At 37.2% G+C, this 21560-nt stretch overlaps 1 protein-coding gene across 5 annotated transcripts in view; it reads right to left on the bottom strand.

Annotated features, from left to right (window-relative positions):
• Positions 1-11591: 11591 nt before the first annotated feature.
• Positions 11592-21560, bottom strand: part of GRID1 (glutamate ionotropic receptor delta type subunit 1) — a 941602-nt gene continuing 931633 nt past the window's right edge. For 3 of the 5 annotated variants that reach the window (XM_018558342.1, XM_018558343.1, XM_018558345.1), the window contains one exon: positions 11592-12147. In XM_018558342.1, the coding sequence (XP_018413844.1) occupies positions 11719-12147 (429 nt within the window). In that variant the 3' untranslated portion in view covers positions 11592-11718. Of the gene's footprint in view, positions 12148-14479; positions 14641-21560 lie in introns of all 5 variants that reach the window. The other 2 variants (XM_018558344.1, XM_018558346.1) reach the window with 2 other exon arrangements.

Here is a 21560-nt window from a genome sequence, read left to right as displayed (position 1 = left end):
AAAAAAAAAAAAGCCAGTATAGCTTGAGAGAGATATCTCTCGATCTATACGAGCTGTCAGAATGCCGGCAAAAGCCGACATGTGTCTCTGCTTTGCTGTGACTCTCAGACACCCGATATTAAGGTATCGGGTGTCTGAAAAAGGTTAACCCTTTCAGTAATGGATCTCTAGATAGTTAGACATCTATTACTGAAAGGTAACCGCTGATTCTCAGCGGTTAGCAGCCTTCTAGTGCAGCAAATAACTCGTCACGTACAGTGTACGTGACAAGTCATTTGGTCCCTTTGTGGCTGGACGTACAGTGTACGTCTCCCGTCACGAAGGGGTTAAGGCATGATATCATTGTGATGAAGTTTAAATACTCTGTGAATTGGATACATTATTTTTCTTGGTTGATTACAGGGAATTTGATTTTTTATTTGGAATTTTGGCAAATATAATTATGAAATGTTTTCTAAATTCAGTAAACTTGCCAAAATGTAAAAGGTATTCAGGCTCCATCATCATTTTTTTGGCACAATACTATTATTTCCGCTGATTTCTTTAGGAAGGACAAATATTAAGTAGACATTGGCACTTTAAACTCTATGCATTATGAATTTCCTGTCTGTGGATTACTTTTTTTTTAAGTGTCATCTACCAACATTGTGCTACTTACTTAAAGTCAGAAGTGTACATACTTTGGCAAGGCTAAGAATCACAAAAATGAACATGTTGCTAACCAATTTTCAGTTATTTTAATTGCATAGTGAAAAAATAATGATGTGCTGGAGCTTTTATAATTTATAATTTTAACTTCAAACAGTTTAATGTGGTAAAACTAATTAAATATAATTATTTTTGCTTTGGATTACTACATACCATTGCTTTTGCCATGCTACTATTTAAAGGCAAATTCCAGCCAAAGCTAATGCTCCAATTCAAAAGGCTTAAGTGCTCATTTTCGTCTAGAGATGAAAAACAACAAAGAAATACTCACCTGATCCTTGCAGCGGACTGGCTCCCTCCAGCCTGTTTCCTCCTCCACTCCAGCAATTGAATGTTCCTTGGTGTCCTCACATCCTATACACTGTGTAGGATGTGATAGCTTACAGGCCTTTGGACTGCTGGAGCAGAAAGGGAGTGAGGCTTCAGGGACTGGTCTTTCTGCCATGCGGCTGCAAGGTTCAGGTGAGTAAAACAATTTTTTTCACCCTTAGACTAAAATGACATTAACCCTTGCAGTACCGGTGTAGCCCCAATGCAATGGTTAAGAATATGCATGCCTGGAGCTCTTCTTTAAGCTGTCTTCTTGCATATGCTGCAGACCCTTGTTCCCTGCTCCACCCTTTTTATGTGACCATTACTACTACCATGGCAATTTTTATACAAACAGCCACACAGACACCGGTTACAGCAAATACATCACCATGACATCTCTCCCACACCAACGCCGCTCACGTGTTTTACCACCTGGGCTTTATCATAGAGGAACATGGTGACATCTATGGTTAAGCCCAATGGGTGAAACGCATGAGTCATTGGTGTGGGAGAGATGTCATGGTGAAGTATTTGCTAAAACACGTTTGATTTTGGATTTTATTTGGAATGTTACCACAATAAAGTTGGATTTTTATGCTCCCCTCATTTCTCACCCTGCTGTCTCAGGGAAAATAAGTACATCTCTCCAACAGGGTCATGAATAGCAATATAAGCTTAATAGAAAGGTTTCCTAAGTCTGTCAAAAACTAAAAAGGATATGTTGTGCTGAAGTTAGCCTTCAAGGCCTTGCAGTTGGTTTTGAGATGCAAATTATTGCTAGGGAATATCACCTGTAAAGTGTCCAAGGGACATAAAATTGTTTTAACCCAGGAATGCCCAGCCTGAACTGAAATATAAGTTTTTGGTGAAACTACCCTTTCAAGATCTTTATGGCACAGTTGTGCAGGGTTCACAGATAACATTTAACCTTTTTTATGTGCTATGCAAACGTAGAACATTTTAAATAAGTGAAAACAGGTCAATTTCAGACACGTGTGTAGAAAAAGAACACAATTTTATTATATTTGTTCTATACCATGTATGTAACAGAAAAATAAAAGACTATAGGAAAAATGAAGGCATGGACTTGATTAGTGGTGACTACATTTTCAAAAGAAAGGAAACATTCCAATGTATGAGAAAAGTAAAAGATGGCTTTTACCTGACCTGGGCTAAAATGCCTAACATTCATTCAGGCTGCCTGGTAACCTATTCTATAGGGAAAAAAACCAGAAAGTATTTTCTGCAGGCTGGAGGTTGAAATAACAAGGGAATGTAGTGAACAACTGTAGGCTAAATTTAAACAATAGGTAAATAGGTAAATGCACAGATGAAATATAGATATGGGAGCTGTTTTATCTGTCAAATGAATTGTGATTTGTGTTTCTGTCCATCCAGCCATGCCACACACAACAACCAGTCAGATAACAACACTTGCCATCCGGGAATACAACAGTGTCCTTTGCCTTCTGGCTAGACAGTGAATGAAGAGCAGCAGAATAATGAAGTCTCCCTTCTGATCATTCTTTTCTCTCCTCTTATCAGCATGTAAACAAACCTGCAGGAAGCACACCTGATTGGTTCCCAGATCTGTCCCTCCCTTGCTTAGTGCTGCTAAATAGGGTATTGTAAGATGTTGATATCAGGGCAAATCTAAATACTCATGATGGCTGCCTTTAATAAATCATTAAATGTGTTTTTTTTTATTTAATGAATACAGAGCATAATTAATTGTGTGCATTTTATGTGTGCTTACAGTTCAGCTTTAAATCAATATCAGAATAAAATATAGCCAGTTTAAATTGAAATATAGGACAAGATGGTAATTTGCCATAAAGGTTACAACATCAGTAACAAGTGAACCTTTGTGCATTCTTCCAATGTCTTGTATGTACAGTGTAAAGTTTTATTCATTATATTTCAAAACAAAATCTGTTCTATGTAGGCCTAATTGTTTGCATATGCATCTACAATATGTAGACATTCAAGTTATTCCAGACAGTTCATTGCTTGTGCATCCTCAGCATTAAAAATAAAACAGGCAAAAGGGGACTGTATGATACAGTTAATTAAAGAAGCAACCTCAAGACACAAGAATTTAAAGTATGGAATGCAGAATATCAAAACAGCGTTTAAAAATATAGAATTTGCATGTTGTGTTATTAAGGAAAACTCAGTGGGGCTTTTTGAAATTTAGACAGTTCCCCCAAATAAAATGGTCTCTAAGTTCATAGTTAAATCTATCACATATTTGTTTTTATGTCTTTAACACTATAGTGAAGCTTTGTAAATCTGTAACTATTGTAAAAATCTTGGTAAAGATTATAAATTTGAAAATGTAAGCAAAAGTATACTTTTATTTTTTAATATCTAAAAGCTTTTAAACATAATATATTATCCTTCATAAAAATAGATACATTTACATCCATCAAAAATTTAGTTCTTGCAAGCAAGCATAAATGAATCACATCCTTAGAGAGCATTTTTAAATTTTCTTTTCAGCCTTCTGTCTTATACTCAAGTTGAAAAGATGTTTGGAGACTTTAGGTATTACCAATATCAGTGCTTTATACCTCAATGCCTCTGTAGTTTATTTCAATCATTTATGCAACACATATATTGTCCCTCATAAAGATGTCTACAAATTTCTCAGGATTGGGCACTACCTCTCCTCTCTCTGTTTAAAGGCCAATTCCACTATCAGGGACACCCTTTCCCACTTTACAAACTTCACTCACACCCATAAAAGAATCTCCTCCTTTAATAATTGACTTTCAACACTGAACCCTATGGATAAGCTACCTTCAATAATTTGGTGGGAGAGAGAACTACAGCTATTGATTTCCATCAAACTATGGTGCTCCGCCATGGACTGGCCCTCCAAATCCTAGAAATGCATAAACCATTGGGAATCTGTACAGAAGCTCTTCTATAAATGGTACTACACTCCCCAGAGACTCGTTGAAAGTTTCCCTAATGTCAGAGGACCGACCATGTCTTCTCCTGTCCACAGACGCAGAAAAGGCCTTTGATAGGGTCCACTGGTCCTTCATGCGGCTTACCTTGGAGCACATCGGTTTGGGTCCCCGAATGCTAACATGGATAACATCCCTATATTCTGTTCCTTCTGCTAGAGTTCGCGTTAACGGTGTCTTGTCAGACTCGTTTGGAATTTTTAATGGCACCAGACAGGGCTGCCCCCTATTAAACAGTCGTCGCCGCCCACCATACGACAGTGGCTCCAGCGAGTTAATGATATTAAACATATGGAAGATCTCACCAGCTCCATAAAGGACACGGTGTCTAGAATTTGCTCCACATGGTTCTATTGGATTGAATTCCTCGACTCTACGGAATACCAACTGTTAATGAACAGTTAGGATTTACTGCCTGAGAGAGAAACCGCCATCCCTACCCGCTCTTTTCCCAATCTTGTTTCCTTCCCTACCTCCCTCCTTTTCCTTTTTCATACCTAAAGGCCCCTGACATCATACCTGTCATATCAGGATGTGGGTTAATTACAGGGCTCTATACCTGCATAGTACCATACAGGACCCACCATACCTGGTCACACCATGGAGACGGCCATGGTCTCACACCAGAGATGTCACGCTTTTTATATAGGACAGGATGAAGTTAGGGGCACTTCTGTGGTTAAATTGTGTTGTGACAACGTACAATGCTTTGATTATGTAACTACATACAGTTTGACAATGTTATGTGTTATGTACCTTTGTTTGTATTTTTTTTTTTAAATTTTCTTGGAATAAAAACAGAATTTATAAAAAAAAGAAAGTTTCCCTAAATCCTCTCCATTATACTGGAGACTCTGTGAACAAGTAGGATCCCTTTCTCATTGCTGGTGGTTTTGTGATAAACTAACGTCATAATGGAAAGGAGTCTTCCACCTTATCTCCTCTGTTGTTCTTATTCCATGTGATCCTATTCCTGCTGTTTTAGGAATAGATTCAAGGTCCCCTGACAGCCACACTTTTGTATCCCATACCTTTATAGCTGCAAGATTATCTTTATTGAGATTGTGAAAATGAAAGGAACCTCTTGTGCTCCAATCCATGATGGATATCCTAAACACCAATGCTCAATTTAAATATATACCCTGTTTCCCTGAAAATAAGACCTACCCCGAAAATATGACCTAGTACTATTTTTGGGAATTGCTAAAATATAAGACCTACCCCGAAAATAAGACCTAGTTGTGATCATTCCCGGTGGTGTCATAAGAGGGAGCTTGAAGAGCCGCGGGAGAGAATCAGCGGTGCCAACTAAGCTAGCACTAGAGGAAGCGAGGCGGCACCGGAGGGAGCAGAGCCGAATAAGCCGATGCCTCCTCTATAGCGCCGGCTCCTGTCACAGGTGGAGTGATACCAAATGCACTCCACCTGTAAGGAATCGATAGTGAAAGTGCGCTTCGGCCAGCGATTGGTTAGCAAATTGCTCTTGGAAATGTACGGCACCCCTGATTGCCCTGATCACCATATTTTTGTACATGAATGCATGTAGACTGTTGTACATGAATGCATGTAGACTGTTGTACATGAATAAGTGTGGATTGTTGTACATTAAAAAAAATAAAAATAAGACCTACCCCAAAAATAAGACCTAGTGTGTTTTTTTTGAGCCAAAACAGTGTCTTATTTTCGGGGGAAACACAGTATTTGCCAAATCTAACTGTACATAGTGTAAATAAAACCAAATTGGTCCTGTTGGCTCACTCACAAAGAATGCATAATTTAAGTGTCTTAACCTGCTAACCATACCCTTCTCTTACACTACTGGATATCCCCTAGTAACATTTGAAGTACATTGCCCTAATTGAACATGATCCCTTACTACCTCTCCATATTAAAAGTACCATACTACACATAAGTCTTATCTTCCATACTACACATTCACATTGCCTATCACATAGCAATATCGTACTTCCCCCTTTTGATGTTGCCCTTATACCCAATTTCTGTTTGACTTTGCTCCATCCCATTTGTACCTTACCCTTGTTTATTTTTTTTAATATGAAACATATTGTGTATTGTGCTTTTCATGCAACTTGTATATGCTCTTTTGAATTTAATACAAAAAGATTTTTGGAGATTTTTAATGTGAGGTATATCTGTTTCTACTCTTATCAGCTATACAGTCACAGCAATGTGTTTGCCATGCATTATGCAATTTTTTTAAATATGCATTCAAAGGCTTTGTCCTTTCAAATACATGTTTAGCTATAGGTAGATGCTGGTGGCCTAAATTACCCACTGCCTTCTGCTATCTCTTGGTAACAGCTGAGGTCAGATATCCTTGTTTGATTTCTCACTCTTGCACCTCTTGCATTTTCTGGAATAAAATAGAATAGAATGCAGGGTTAACACTGATCAGCATTGCTGTGGCAATTCAGTGGCTCAGGTATACATATCTTCTACCTACAAAGTTTGGGAGAAAAAAAAGAAAACTGAAAGGCAATCCCACCCCCCCTGAAATTAACCCAAAACTGAAATATAAAACTTTAGCTGGACTGGTCCTTCATCCAAAATAGCATTCTAAATAATGCATTAACTGAAGTTTCAAAAGGAACCTGTCAGGAAGAAAAATAAAAGATTCCATTGTTGACTTGTGAAGGCATAGGCCTGGGCTAGTCATCTCCTATGTGAAGCTTTGTTTCCTTTCATTACCCAATCATGTGCAAATTAACTAAAGAACAGTATTTGTTAAACTTGGTTGGACAACTGGATTGAGTATAGATTTACCTGTAAACCACATGTCAGATATACAAATATATATCATACTAAGAAGAAAGCACAATCACATTCACTGGGATTTTTTAATAAATTCATATAAATTGATTCACACAGCCTTTACCTAATTTAATTTAAGCTAAGTGAACCCATCTCTACTCAGTAATGTACTTAGTGATGAGGATCTCTACTCATTAAATACAGCTCAGTGATGAGGATCCCTGGATAACAAGTGGACAATTGCAATCCCCATATTTTTATCCTGAATCATTCCTACATTCACATTCAGTCCTATGCTTCTCTTTGCATAAAACATAACTTTATGCACTGTATCATTGCATCATGAATGTATAGAAGCAGATAAGAATGTATGATTCCTGAAATGAAAGATTTACAAGATACATTTACATTATTGGGCTGTTAAAAAGCCAAAAGCAAAATATCTTATTTGTGTGAATTTGTGAACACTTTTTTCCAAAAAGAGAAAAAAAATCCAGAAAAGAATAAATACATTTTACAGGTTTCTAGAAATATATCTGATATATACATATTCACATACATCCTTATAAATGTAAGTAATTGTAGTATGTTAAACTCATTTTAGTCACTTGCACACCTGTTTTCATCCCTCCCCACTTCTTTCTGTGATTATTAATGAATTATTTCCAATTATTTCCAAACAAGGAGACTTACACAACAGTTGTCAGATACAGGTAGGGGTCCAACTGTGATTGGAACAGTTGTGATAAAGATCAAAAGGTATGTCATGGTAAAGGATGAGTGATGTAAAGGGAATAATCCCCCATTTCTTTGATTTGTGCATTTGTAAATCATGATCAAAATACAGTTTTCAAAGTGTGTGCTCTTTCTGCTAGGCTTTCAGAATACATTATTTAAGAGCAATATTACAAAATACAACTGGCCAATAAAAGTAATCTCTACAAGCAACATAAATATTATATATGCTTATATATATATTTCTGTAAAATTGATCATGTGTTGACCAGTGATATGTGTACATACCCTTCTAAGAGTTTAGTCCCATGATAAGGTTTAAATTCAAGTTGTTAATCTTACTTGTCCTATAATGAGACAGGTAACAAATATTTCAACTTTTGTCATATTAAAAATGATCACTACTCATCTGGTAATAACGGTTTCATTTAAAAAATAGATTATGACCCTATTCATTGCAACCATAAAAATTATTAATAAAAAACCCAAGGTGGCTTTCTATACAGCCATAGTGATAGTAACATTAATGTATAGTATTTCATACAGACTTTCTTTCACTGGAGCCTGTAGGCACACATCCATCGACAGCTACATCTTCCTACAATGGTCCTACCCTGAACTTTTATGAAATTGTGGTGTTTACTGCCATTAGGGAAAATAATATGTGACTGATAACTATACAAGTAGACATGTGAGCCGGCAAAAAAAATTGTTTAGTTTTCATTTTGATTTTTTATTTCATTTTTCGGACCGCCTCATGTATCACTACCACCTCCCTTTAAAATTGAGGGCCCTGCTTACATCTTGTCTTGAATTGTATTGTGATTGTAATGTCTTCCTTATATTGTAAAGTGTTGGTGCTATATAAATCCTGTATAATAATAATAATTCAGGTCCGAAAGTCAATTTGTTACCAGATTCGGACAAAATCCAAATTTTTGTTAAATTTCATTAGCGATAGTATGTACGAATTTTTGTTACAAACAAATTTTCATTACAGCAAAGTGACATTAGACAAAAGGGAAACGAATGAAATTATTTTATAGTACACAGAAAACCCTTTAAGTCTGGTAGGAATTTTGGCAGTGGACCCCCAAGTTAAAAATAGAAAAAAAAGTGTGTGGGGTTCCCCCAAAAAATCATACCAGATACTTCTGGTAGGGATTTTAAGGGGGAACCCCTACAAATGGGGGAAAACCATGGGGTCCCCCTAAAATTCCTACTAGACCCTTGATCCAACCAGCGGCCTGGCATAGTAGGAAAGGGGGACAATTAAGCAGCCCCCCTCCCCGTGCCATACCAGGCCATTTGGAGGGTGCCCTCATGCCGATGGGGACAAGGGCCTCTTCCTCACAACCCTGGCCTGATGGCTATGGGGGTCTGCTGGCAGGGGGGCTTATTTGCATCAGGGTTCCCCCTTAATTAAAGGGCACCAGGATGCTGCTGTACCCCCCTTTTGAATGAGTAAGGGGTACACCAAAGGGTTAAAAGTGTAAATAAAGACACCACACATTTTTAAAAAGTCCTTTAATTGAAAAAAAATATATTTTTACAAGTCCTTTATTAAAAAAAATAAAAATGGATCCATCAATGTCATCCAGCGTCAATTATGATAGACGCCCGCCGACTCACCGAAATAAAAAAGTCCTGCTGCACAATGACTTGTCCGAACCCGACGAAGACTTGCCGCAAAATGACAGCTCCAGCATGAAAGTAAACAAATAGGCAGAGCAAGACGCCACTGGGCTTGTTCCGCCTATTTGATATTCTGAGCTGTCATAGAACACAATAGCATTTGGGAGCTCCCAAATGCTATTCGCGTCTGGGAGCCGAGGTGTCATATGAGTAGTATTATGACACCTCAGCTCCCAGACCCGAATGGCATTTGGGAGCTCATGAATAGGAGCTCCTGAATGCTCTTATGTTCGATGACAGCTCAGAATGTAAAATGGGCATAATGAGCACAGTGACGTCACGGCTTTCTCCACCATTCATTTACATTCACCGCAAAATGACAGCTCCAGCCTGAGTCTTCGATGGGTTCGGACGGGTCGATGTGCAGTGCGACTTTTTTTATTTCAGCAAGTCGGTGGGCATCGTTCATTGTGATTGATGCTGGATTACATTGATGGATCCATTTTTTTTTTCAATAAAGGACTTGTCAAAAACTGACTTTTTTTTATTTAAAAGACTTTTTAATGGGGAACCCCACACACTTTTTTTTTTAACATAGGGGGTCCCTCATAACATTCCTACCATACCTAAGGGGTCTGGTATCACTTAGGGGGAACATCACACTTTGGACTGTAAAAAAAAATAAAATAATTTTTGTCCAATGTTGACTTTGCTGCAATGATACTACTGTTAACGGAAACATTTTTTTTGAATACATCCAGAATGTTTGTTATCGGAAATTCGTATTCTTTTTCATTCATTATTCTTTTTCATCCGTTACTTCTATCATTTGGAAATTTGCGTGCATCCGAATGTAAAGATTTCTGAAAAAATTTGCATGCATCCGAATGTACAAATCTGAATTGGAAATTTGCATGCATCCAAATGCACAAATTTCTGAAAATTTGTCAGAATAACAAATCTTTTCGAAACAATGTACTAGACATGTGCAGCAGCAAAAAAAATTGTTTAGTTTCATCTTGATTTGGATTTTGCATTATTTAATTTTTCAGGATTTGGGTCCGAAAGTCAATTTGTTTTGGGATTTGGACGAAATTTGTTTTCATTCGTCATTTTTGTTATTCGAATACATGAAAATCTCTGAATAACGAACAAAATTAATCAGAAATTTGTTTTTTCCGAAAAGAATCGCACATGTCTACTATATACAAGAAGAGACACATGTGTGCCTCTGCTACCTAGAGGAACAAGACTACAGTGCCCTTTTCTAAAAGCAACCAACCTCAAACAATATTTAGTTTAGTAGTCACAGTTGCCCATGTATGGGTAATTACTTTACCCAAGATAATACCTACTGCAACTTCAACTCCCTGACACTATTGGGAACATAAGATGGTGAAATGATTGTTTCCCTTTCTATAGAGAATAAAGTGATTACTAATTGGTTACAGATATGTTTCAACCTATTGGAAAATCGTTGTGAACAATAATAAGACACTTTTATTACAGTTGATAACTCATTATCAGTGAAGATATAGCTCAGACACCACCAAGCAGTCATGCACAATAGTTCAAAAGTTCAAAAAACTGCTATGAATATAGAGATGTGTATGGCTACTCTTTGTGTAGCCAGGGTAAAAAAGAAAAAAAAAAATTTTTTGCCAAAAAGTATGTCTGTTTTGGATTTTTAAGAATTGGAATAAAACAAATTGTACATATTATAAATGTGCTGTTTTGAAAGTTCTGTGTATAAACACTAAGTTATGTTTGCTTAGTGGCAAGAAGTGTACTTGAGAACTCAGGACACAAGCACAAACTGTGTGTTCCATCAACTAACTTTCTCATTTATAAATCATCAGTCCCAACCAACATTTCATTGTACAAGCTACAAAAAAGATGATTACAGGTTTCGCTCAACAGATTTTTCTTTTCACCTCTAACCTCACCATTTCCCACCAAAGATATCATAGATCCTGCCAATTGTAAAGGTTAAATCAAAAGGCCACACAGCACGGTACACATAAAATACAATTTAATAAACCAGTGCTTTAACCTAGAATTTTGTGGAGATTCAATCCCAGATACTTCTTGTTAGAAGGAAACATTTCAGTTGTAATTTAACTGACTCTTATCATTTTGTTTTAGCACACAACTATTTTTTATACTAATGCTGGTCTCTAAATTGTTTTTCAGCCTATTAAAATGAAATGCTGAGCAGTGACTAGAACATTGTTTGTAATTGTGTGAAAGTTGAGGCATTAAATGAACCTAACTAAAAATGAAACACGTCGAAAGGCTAACGGCCTTCTGTCCCAGTCACAGGTCTTCTTTGGCACTTGAGAAGGGTCAAAAGTAAGTTGCTGTTTTATTTATATAGAACAAAATTTACAAAGCCATTCATACATTTTTTGTTTGTTTTACTGACTTCAAAAAATGGGAATATTCAAAATACACTTTTACCCCACTTCATTCTTTTGTTATTTACAGATATGTACAAGAAAAACGTAAGAGTTTTTATGTTTTTTTCTTTTTTTAGTTGTATTAAAAAGCTTTGCAGGTTTTTTTCCTCCTTTTTTTATAACTATATAGATGTTCCATGAGAAGGCTCAATGGCTTCTGGAATTGGTCCCCCTGGCATGGACTGGAATGATAATGGCATGGGCGTTTTCACAGGACTCTGACGAAACAGTCCTCCGTTTGGCGATCTGTGTTTACACTGTATAGAGGGCATGGTTGATGAGCTGCTAAGAGGTAAGGGTAAGTTACTGCTTGAAACAGAACTATGTGTTCTACCACCACCGTGACTTGAATGTTCAGGTAAAAAGGTGGTGACTGAAAGTTGAGTATTCTGATATTCCCGAACTGGCTCCAGGGTTTGACTAGATGACATGCCACCGATCTCCAGTGCTGATATTTCAATAGATGCAGTGGAGATTTGTTTATGAGCCATATCTTCATCAATTAAACTGTTCATTCTTCGGTGAACTTGCTCCAGGTTAACTTCTTTATCCTAGGAAGTAAAAAAAATGTCAGAACCTAAATGCATCAAAAGTTAACTGCAAGCAAGGGCACACAAATTATTTAGTACTTATATTAATTAAATATAATTAATATATTATATTAATTTTTTTCGCAAATGTTCATTTGTTTTGCATGTAAGTAAAAATATACGATCACTTTGCCTATTTAGTGCAAAGTTCTTACACTGGCCTTGCCCATGCTCCCCAGCACTTTGCAGTCCTAACTGGATGCTTTGTGTCAGATGGTGTCGCTACTTACACAGGGTTGATATTGTCACCTCTCTTTTCTCTAAGCAGACCTAGTGATTGACCACTCAGGCTTGAGCATTGCATTATTGGAGGGGCTTACATGCTCCCCCGTACCCAGAAACACTGGGTATATCACAGCAACTTCAATGAAGCAGAGGAATGGTAAGGGAGCACAGGAAAAGTGAGTACAAGTGGATTGACAGTTGTTTTTTTTAAAAGACTCTGAATAGTGACAAAGTCTCTTAAAAGTTATAGTGATCTAAGAAGGTTGTCTACACTTCTGAGAAGGAAACTAGTTTAAGACTTACTACACGCTTATCATACAAACCTTTTTATGTCACTGCTGACATATCATCTAGAAAATGCTAGCAGCCTGGTTGTCATGTTGGTTTTATGAGTTTGATATTCCTGAGTCACTGATCCATAACAATGTGCTCATTGAGAGTCTTAACTTTAATGCCTTGTATGAATTATCTTTAAAAAAAATAGAGCATGCACTACAAGCACCAACCCCACTGCCTGACCTGTAAGAGTGGTGGGGGAAATATCTTGGTCAGAGTTATGAACAGCAATACATACTCAATAGGGAATTAACGTTCTACTTAAACAGTGGGTAAACCAGAACAATTAAAGTGTTTACTAAAAATACCTGTTGATCCTGCCAGAAATCTTGTCAGCTGATATCATCCTTTTCTCTCTGCCTGTGCTACATTATTATCAGTTCCCATGTTCCTAATTATCCCTGAGAACCTATCCCATCCATTTGATGAAGAAGAAGAGAGGAGAACCTCTAAACTGCATTATCTTCTCCTTGTTACTATCAAAAGTAATCATTAGTTGATCATTAGGGGTTAAAAGAAAAAATCTATGGATTTCTTCATCCATGATAACCTCCCATGTCAAATATTGCATTCAGCAGCCAGTGGGTACCACACATGCTGAATACCTAAACAGTGACTGCAACTGATTGGATACAGTCACTATTTGGCCGACAATTTTTCACTAGGCTCTCAGTGCCAGAGGTCACCCACAGCTCAAATCCTATCCTATTTAAGTTGCCACCACTCCCACATGCTGCCTGCCAGTTCTTATACTTACATCCAGACCCAGCTCTGGCCATCTTCACTGTGTGGCCCGATCGGAGCCACACAGACTTTCTGCTGAAATTATTGTGGTCACAGGAACATCAAGCTGGTTGGATATGGTCTTATAGCCTCTACCTTGGACATGCTGGTCAATAATTTTCTTTCTAATCTCTTTTTTAAACAACTCTCTCTTTTGCTTTACCTGGACCCTGTTCAGTGTGGTGCACACAATGATACCAAACAGTAGAGTCACTACTTTTCTCCATTTAAATAGGCATACTGACAGATTACAAGATTGGTGACATGTGAAATATCACTATGATACAATTATTTATAACCTTCTCTAAGGGTGCCAACAAGCCTACCCAGGCCACTTTAGAATATCTTTGTGGCATAAGCAATAATTCAATTTTTAATTGCATCACGTTTGAGTAGGAATGAAGCATTATTTCAGTCAGCTGTAAAGACAAGAAGTGCCATGTTAAAATGTCAACCAATAAATGTATCTATGTTGCTTCATTACAAGACCTGTGCCACTTCCACTGGACCATTTGCATCAAATTGCTTTGAGTGCACCCAGGCAGTTTTTACTCTTATCTGAGTGTGGTGCTTACCTTTGGACTATATATATATATATCAATAATTATCTATGTTATGGGGAAAAAAAACACATCAAAACCAAGACACATGCACATAACATTTTTATGCTGTTTTACTGCAATTAGTCAAGGCTTCATGTGAAAGGGCACTAAATGATTAGGAAAAGCATGAACAGAGATCTGAATTTTCTGATAGTTAAAGCCACAGCCAACCAATTAATACAAAATATTGACAGATAAAATGAACCATGCCAAAAAATCCCAACATTGTTTATATACAAGCCTGTTTTTAAAGACATTAACATGTGTGTTAATACAGTATAGCGTAGATCCAATAATTTATCTAAAGTAACATACTCTTCTTAATAAAAAAAAGCAGATTACATTACCTTCTTTGTGGGGACTTGTGAGTCTTTGGGATGCAGCCTACATCATCTAGGTTAGATTCCACCGTGCATTCCTGCACAGGAAGCCAATGAGACACGGGTAAAGGGTTCTGCATTGGGATGCGTAAGTGGTCCGTCTTCCAAGGATGGCCAGGAGTGGCTTCCTGCGCAGTCAAGAAAGATGGAAGTTGACCAGGTGGGTGTGGGCCATGGTCTTAAACTCATTGACCCCCACAGGAAAGGTAAGTCATTTTATTTGCATTTTTACTAAAACTGCATGTACAAGTTCAACTAAAGTATCCTTTAAGATTTGGCCTAGTAAAACACATATAAACTAGCTTATATAAGAGCTTTTATTGACCTTTCAGATTTCAAAACATTCCAGTAACCTAATAGAATTGAATATGTTTTAGCTAAACAGTGGTTGTAGTGAAAAATATATTCCCATACACGAGAGATGTCAAGTAATCCCACTTCTATCATATGCATAAGCCTAAACTGTTGAAAACAAAGTAAGGCACTTTTAATTGGTTACATAACGCCTGACTAGGAATGAATTACCAATTTTGCAGTTGGTAAAAGTTTGCCAAAATGATCATTCAAAATTTTGCTTATTAAGCTGCTCATGCAAATGTTTTCCTTAAACAATTGTTTTCCCTTTTTTTAGGTGGATTTCTATTTGGGGGGAGAATGGGTACAAGGGGGAGAATAGTTTATTTTATTAAGTATTTTTTGTATTTGTGGTTTCTCCTTTTTTTGGTATGTATTTGATCGATATATGTATACAGTTTATTTTATTTTTTTATCACTTGCTGTTATCTTTCTGTGAACAAAAAAGGTAAACGATGGTCCATTTTTTGCCAGAAAAAAAACCATATGGGATCATTAGAAGGAGTTTCTATAACCTTCGGGAGAAATTTAAGGCTCTTTGATCCCTTAAAAAAATCACCAAAAACCTTTGCCTTTCCAATGCACATCAATACCATTAGCCAAAATAGCAAAATGTCACAGGAATCTGTCATTCCAAAGAGACAAAAAAAAAAAGAAAAAATTAGTTTCACTCATCTCTATACTGGAGTTTTGTTATACTGCATGCTAAATGAAGGCAGTTTCCTGCTCTTCCATAAAATAATAACCCTTAAGCCCCGTTCACCTTGAGCGATTTATTGCGCGGTAATTCCCACGATATCGCGGCAAATTACCGCGCGATATCGCGCTCCAATGCATTTCAATGGGGCAAAGGGTCCTGCTGTCACGGGTCGTGTGTCGCTACAGCAGGAACCTTTTTGGAGCGGATTTAGCCGCAATTCAAGCTTGCTCAATGCAAGCTTGAACGCGATATCGCGCTGCAAATCTCGTGATATTGCGCAATATGCAAATCGCGTGACAAACGCGCGATTTGCATATCGCGCAGTGGGAACGGAGCCTTACTCAAATTACCAGTGTTCCTACAATGTTTAGAGTTCCCTGGGCACATGCAACAAGATCAGAAGATTACAGGCCTGGTGATGCATGAGACAAGGAGAAACATTTCTGTTCCAACCACTGGGCCACTACTATTTGCAAACCTAAAGGGAAATGTTTACCATCTCTTACTCAAGCAAACCCCATTTTATAATAAACCAGTAGGCAAAAGAAAAAAAAATAAGCCTAATGATACATATCAGCATAAAGGTCACTTTTCTTACTTCCCGTTACCTCGTGCCATTGATAGATAAAGGATTTACTACAAACAAATAGGCTTCTCACTTTGCAAAGGAACTCCCCCTTAGCTTAGTACTGTATATGAGGTGAAGCTCTGCTTACTTCCATCACTCAATCATGTGCAAACAAAAATACTGTTGCATGTGATTGGATATTCTTTGAAAAGTACATTTTTACCACATTCACTAAGCTAGGAGAAAATTCCCTTGTAAAAGTGAACAGCCTATTTGCCTCTAGTAAATGAAACCCATAGCATCTTCTTTAATAGGTTGTCTTTTTCTTACTTTTGACCGTGTAGTCACTTTGAGGTGTCTGCTACATATTGCCATGCATATTTTTGTTTGCCGTTCCTTTCCCTACACGTTTACTATACGCTTGGCACAAGTCAGTAAAGCCTTAAAAAACGTAATATTTATGTAAACTGGGACAATCCCTGGCATTTAAATTGTAATATTCCTGTTAAGATTGGTAACATAAATAAATAAAGAAGGTTGCATATGGCATCACAGAGAAATAGGGAACAATGTTCCCTTTTTAAAGCAAATATGGTCATATTAAAAACAAAAAGAAAAAAGAATGAGCAAAGTGACCCATAACAACCCCCAAAAAATATCTACCTCTTTTATCAATATAAAGGTTATAACACCCCGTAACACTTAGCAGAATCAACATTGTTTCACCTCTTCAAAACTCTCACTGCAAATTCCAGACAGCCTCAGGAACACTGGGTGCTGGCCATACAAACTTGTCTCAGTTCAACAACACACTTCAAACTAATAAATGGTCGCATCCCTGGTATCATCATTCCACAAAGGATTATATAATCAACACAAGTCCATGTTGCAATCCCCACCTAGGCACCGCCCTCTAACACATTTCACCCACCAGGGCTTAATCAATAGTCTCTATGATTAAGCCCAGGTGGGTGAAAAACATTAGAGGGCAGTGCTTAGGCAGGGAGCACAACAGACTTGTTGATTTTATAATAAATCTTTGTTGAATTAACAATAACGGAAATGCGACCGTTTGTTGACTTAGTCACTGTAATACTTACCTTATTCTTTGGTCCTGTGATCAGCCTCTTCTGGTTGTGATATTACCAGTCTGCTGAAATTGCTCTGATCATGTTGACACACCTCTCATTGACATCATAACACTTGTACTTTACTGAGTGCAGGACCCTTGTCCATATCAACTGAATGGGACATGGGGTTGCTAGAAGTACCTGCCCACATTCCATTGCTGTACAGTGGAGAATTGAGATGCTGACTGACATGGGATAATGGATTAAGGTGAATATGTCTTGGTTCTACAAACTTTATTTTTAAAAACAATGGAGACATTTGTTATGATCGCAGAGGAGAGATCTTGATTTTTTCTCAGGTAGACATAGTTCATATCATGTTTGATCAGTGAAATATAATCTTTAATCAGCTGCTATACATTATGGTAGCTGATTAAATCAATCTTTTTTTTGCTCCAAGCAGTCATTTTATCAATTAGATATACAGTATTTTTTTTGGATAAGGGTTGTGTTTCCATTACAGTAAGTCAGGTGAAATGTCTGTATTTGTCCTATTGGGGAAATTCTGCTAATAGAAGCAAAACATTCCAAATTCAATCCAGAAAAAAAACATATTGTGGTTGTACTTCTGGAGTTCTACTCAAATGATCTTCATTGAGACATTTCCTAAGTACAATAAACTTGTCACAAGCCTGGTTTTTCAAATTGAACATAAAATGAAAAGTTTACATTCAGTGAAGAGCACAAGTCAAAATGATCAGTAGCTACAGAGACATGAACAGCTGAAGTTGTCTGCAAATCTCCACTTTTCAAGAGGTCAAGTTTTGACCCACCACCTAACACCTATCAAGCCTTCCTACTGGTCATAGAAGCCAGCCATCATTATAAAGAACAAAAAGAAAAGCTATAAGGGAGTTGTTCAAAGCACAACTTTTTAAGGAAAAGCAATATTTGCATATAATTCTAGTTGCCTATAATTGTGTCTCTCCTGTTTGTTGTCACATATAGTTTTAACTGGAGGTAATCTCTGCTTCTGAATTTGGCATCATATGCCTAGTTTAATTTGCCCATATTTTCTTATATGGTTAATTTTAAGGGCCACTAGTTTTTGATATAGATGACAATTTTTGGGATTTTGAGATCCTAAAAAACCATAAATGGATATTTATATTGTAAGCAAAAACCAGAACATAAAAACTCAAGCTACTAAGTGCAAACACCTGTAAAACTAACCAAGCTAAACAGTTTAGCTTATGTTGCTTGAAACTCAATTTGAACAAATTTAAATTGAAAAAATATAACAATATATAAATTGAATTAATTATGACTAGGTTTCTTTCTAAGATAACATACATCTGAACGTATTAGGAAAATTACTTTAATTTGGAATATATCACAGCATGATTCTGTACCTGAACCTTTAAGTAGGTCAAGCAGAGAGTAATAATGCAAAATTCAATGATTGCCTCATTCTTGGACTTTATGGGCCACCTGACAATTTAATGAAGAACATACAATATAACTCTGAATAGAGCTGACCTTTACTATAAGCCAAAAAAAGTTCAAGAACGCTCATAAAATGTACTTTCAAGAGCTGTCATACAATTTTGGATACATCACCATTTTTGTTTTAAACTATCATTTCTATCATTGGAGATATTTCCCTTCACTTCCTGAACTTCAGGCACAACAAGATGTGAGACAAAAATCTATAGAAAGTGAGGGTAATCCCCCTCCCCTCACCAGAACAGATGCCCCAATTGGAATATTTACCCTCACCTCTTGTTCGGGTGACAAATCTAAAATTTTGGATTTACCATCACTTTCTGTCTCTAAGACAATGGTCACCATCACAAATATATAGGATGAAATCAGCAGAACAGAGACAGCAAAATCCCGACAGAAGATATAAACATTCCTTACGCTATCCAAAACCAAAAAAAAAGGTTTAAGCACTAAGGGTTTGGTGTCCATTAACAATAACTCAAGACTTCTTTAGCATCCTGGTCAACAGTTCCAAAATCAGCTTTTCTCACTCAGACAGGAGCCCTCTGCAAGTAAAAGGTACATTTGCCTCAGTTATGGTTTATTATATATTATTATATGTCTATAATTTTCTACAATCATGTTTGATAGTGGGAGATCGGTTACTTGGCCATGCTATTGTGTAGGTGCGTTGCATTGATATTTATCTGAATGGCACTGCAATGCACCTCTAGGTGGCCATGTGCTGCAGCGCAATGCACAACACTACACAACTATGCATTGTGGTGAAGAAAAGTACTGGCTACACACCACCACCCCAACCTCTTTTTATAGGCAAGATCAGACACACTCTCCCAAAGTTTCACTCTTTTCATACAACCCTCTGAGAATTTAGAATGGAACTTTGAGCAAGAGAGGACATCACTCTGACCAAGAGAAGACTCACCATAGAACTCTGAAACAAAGGACTTAGACATCAGAGATTATAACCAGAAGCCATTTTCCTGTGAATGCCTAATTTCCAAAAAGTCCTGCTCTTTATGGAATCTAAGTATTTTAGTGTTTCCTCTCTTAGAAACCATTACATGTACTAGAAGGATAGTGTGCTGGGTGCATGTGTATGTATGTTTGCTTGTAGCAGCCTGTATGTTTTGTTTTATTTTTATTTTCTTGTAACTAAGTTTGTACACGCATCATTTTTGCCAAGTAAAGTACTTTAAATGCTACTCGGTCAGTTTCCTTAAGCTTTACTGCAAGAACAGACAACAAAATAAAAATTTAAGTTTTGCCAAGCAGAACACTATGCCATACACTTTCCTCACAGTGCCTCGCTATATTCAATACATTTAGGAAAGTGGGCTATACGCTTCTCACTAGACAATACTTCAGAAGCTGCAAACGCTTTTCTCTAGTGCTGCTTTCACATATTGCTGCTGCCATCAGAATGAAGTTACATTTTTACATAACTTTTGGGAATGCTCTATCCTCCACCTGTTCTAGAACAAGGATTGACCAACAAGGGGTAACCAACTCAGGAAAATGTGGTTCTAGCACAGTGACTAAGTCTGCATTGGAAAACCATTTACTACTGTCAGACCTCTTAAACTCACCCTAATCTTGCACTCCTTGCCCCTAGAGGGCCCACACTTGGGCAGTGAATAACACCCTACCCTGCCCTTTTGCACCACTTTGACATTTGACCCCTCTGTACCATTTCCCTGTTTGCATAATGTTAAATAACTAAACAAACCTAACACTATTCTAAACTCTTATTGACACAGCTGCTTAAAGGCGTGGGTTCAATATAGCTCTTTTAAATGATGTGAACAAATGAGAAATAGATTTATGTTCACCGCAAATGGTGCACATGCACTACTGGCCTTGCTTAATTTAACAGCAGAAAAGCTTCTTATGCAAAATTGAAGCTTGTTGTCTTTGAATACCAACAGGTGGATGTGTATATCTGAAAATTACATGTAGTTCTCTCTCTATAAATACATTATATATTATTAACATATATACACATCAATACAGAAGATTGAAATGCTGTAAATATGTTGTGTTTCAAGAACAGACTGACAAGAAGTGTTTACAGGCATACATACTAAGCATAAGTAGGGCAGAGCCAACTCCTCAGTGTGAGATACCATCTATTGTATGTCCCCATTTGATACCAGTTATTTTTCAGTATTCAAACAAAAAAAAACAAAGCTTTCATAGTTTATTACCCAACACTAACCCACCATTTTATCTAAACTAGATAACGATGCCCTAATTACCTCTGAAAAGTGTTGGTTTATAAAGGAAGAATTAAAGAAGTATTTAAAGGGTATGAGCAGGCTTTCCTCTGGATACTTTAAAAAAGGCCTATCTCTGTACTGTATAAAGCCATAATCCAGTTAGTAACTGCTGCACAAGCCACCTTGCAATGTTATGGTATTAAAAATACATTTCCATTTTAATTTGTAGCCATATTTAGGGTCCTAAATCTGGCAAAATATAATTGTTGCTTTGTTGCAATATGGCAACCAATAGTGTCATCAAATGTGATGATTGTTAGGCTTTCTATGAAAGTTAAGTCTTTTATGTCATACAAGCTTTTTTCTACCTTTTTTTTTCTATTCTTTCTGTACACTGAGCCACACATGCACAGCTCAGTGCAAAGACCTGGCATTCCCAGATAAAGTAACTCCTGTGCGCATGCAAGGGAGTTACGTCATTGGTGTTCTGCCAATAAATGGCCCAACACTCCAAACTTTGAAGAATATCAGGGAGAAGATGGAAGTGTGCCGGCAAGAGAGGAGAGCAACGCTGGCGGGAATCGCTTTGGCAGGTAAGTCTACCATACTGTGCTAATTTGGTAGGGCAGGG

This window comes from Nanorana parkeri, unplaced genomic scaffold (genome assembly GCF_000935625.1).
Source record: "Nanorana parkeri isolate BGI_ZX_2015 unplaced genomic scaffold, ASM93562v1 scaffold333, whole genome shotgun sequence".
NCBI lineage: Eukaryota > Metazoa > Chordata > Amphibia > Anura > Dicroglossidae > Nanorana > Nanorana parkeri.
Note: the sequence above shows the minus strand (reverse complement) of the source record. Positions and strands in the feature narration are given on the sequence as shown.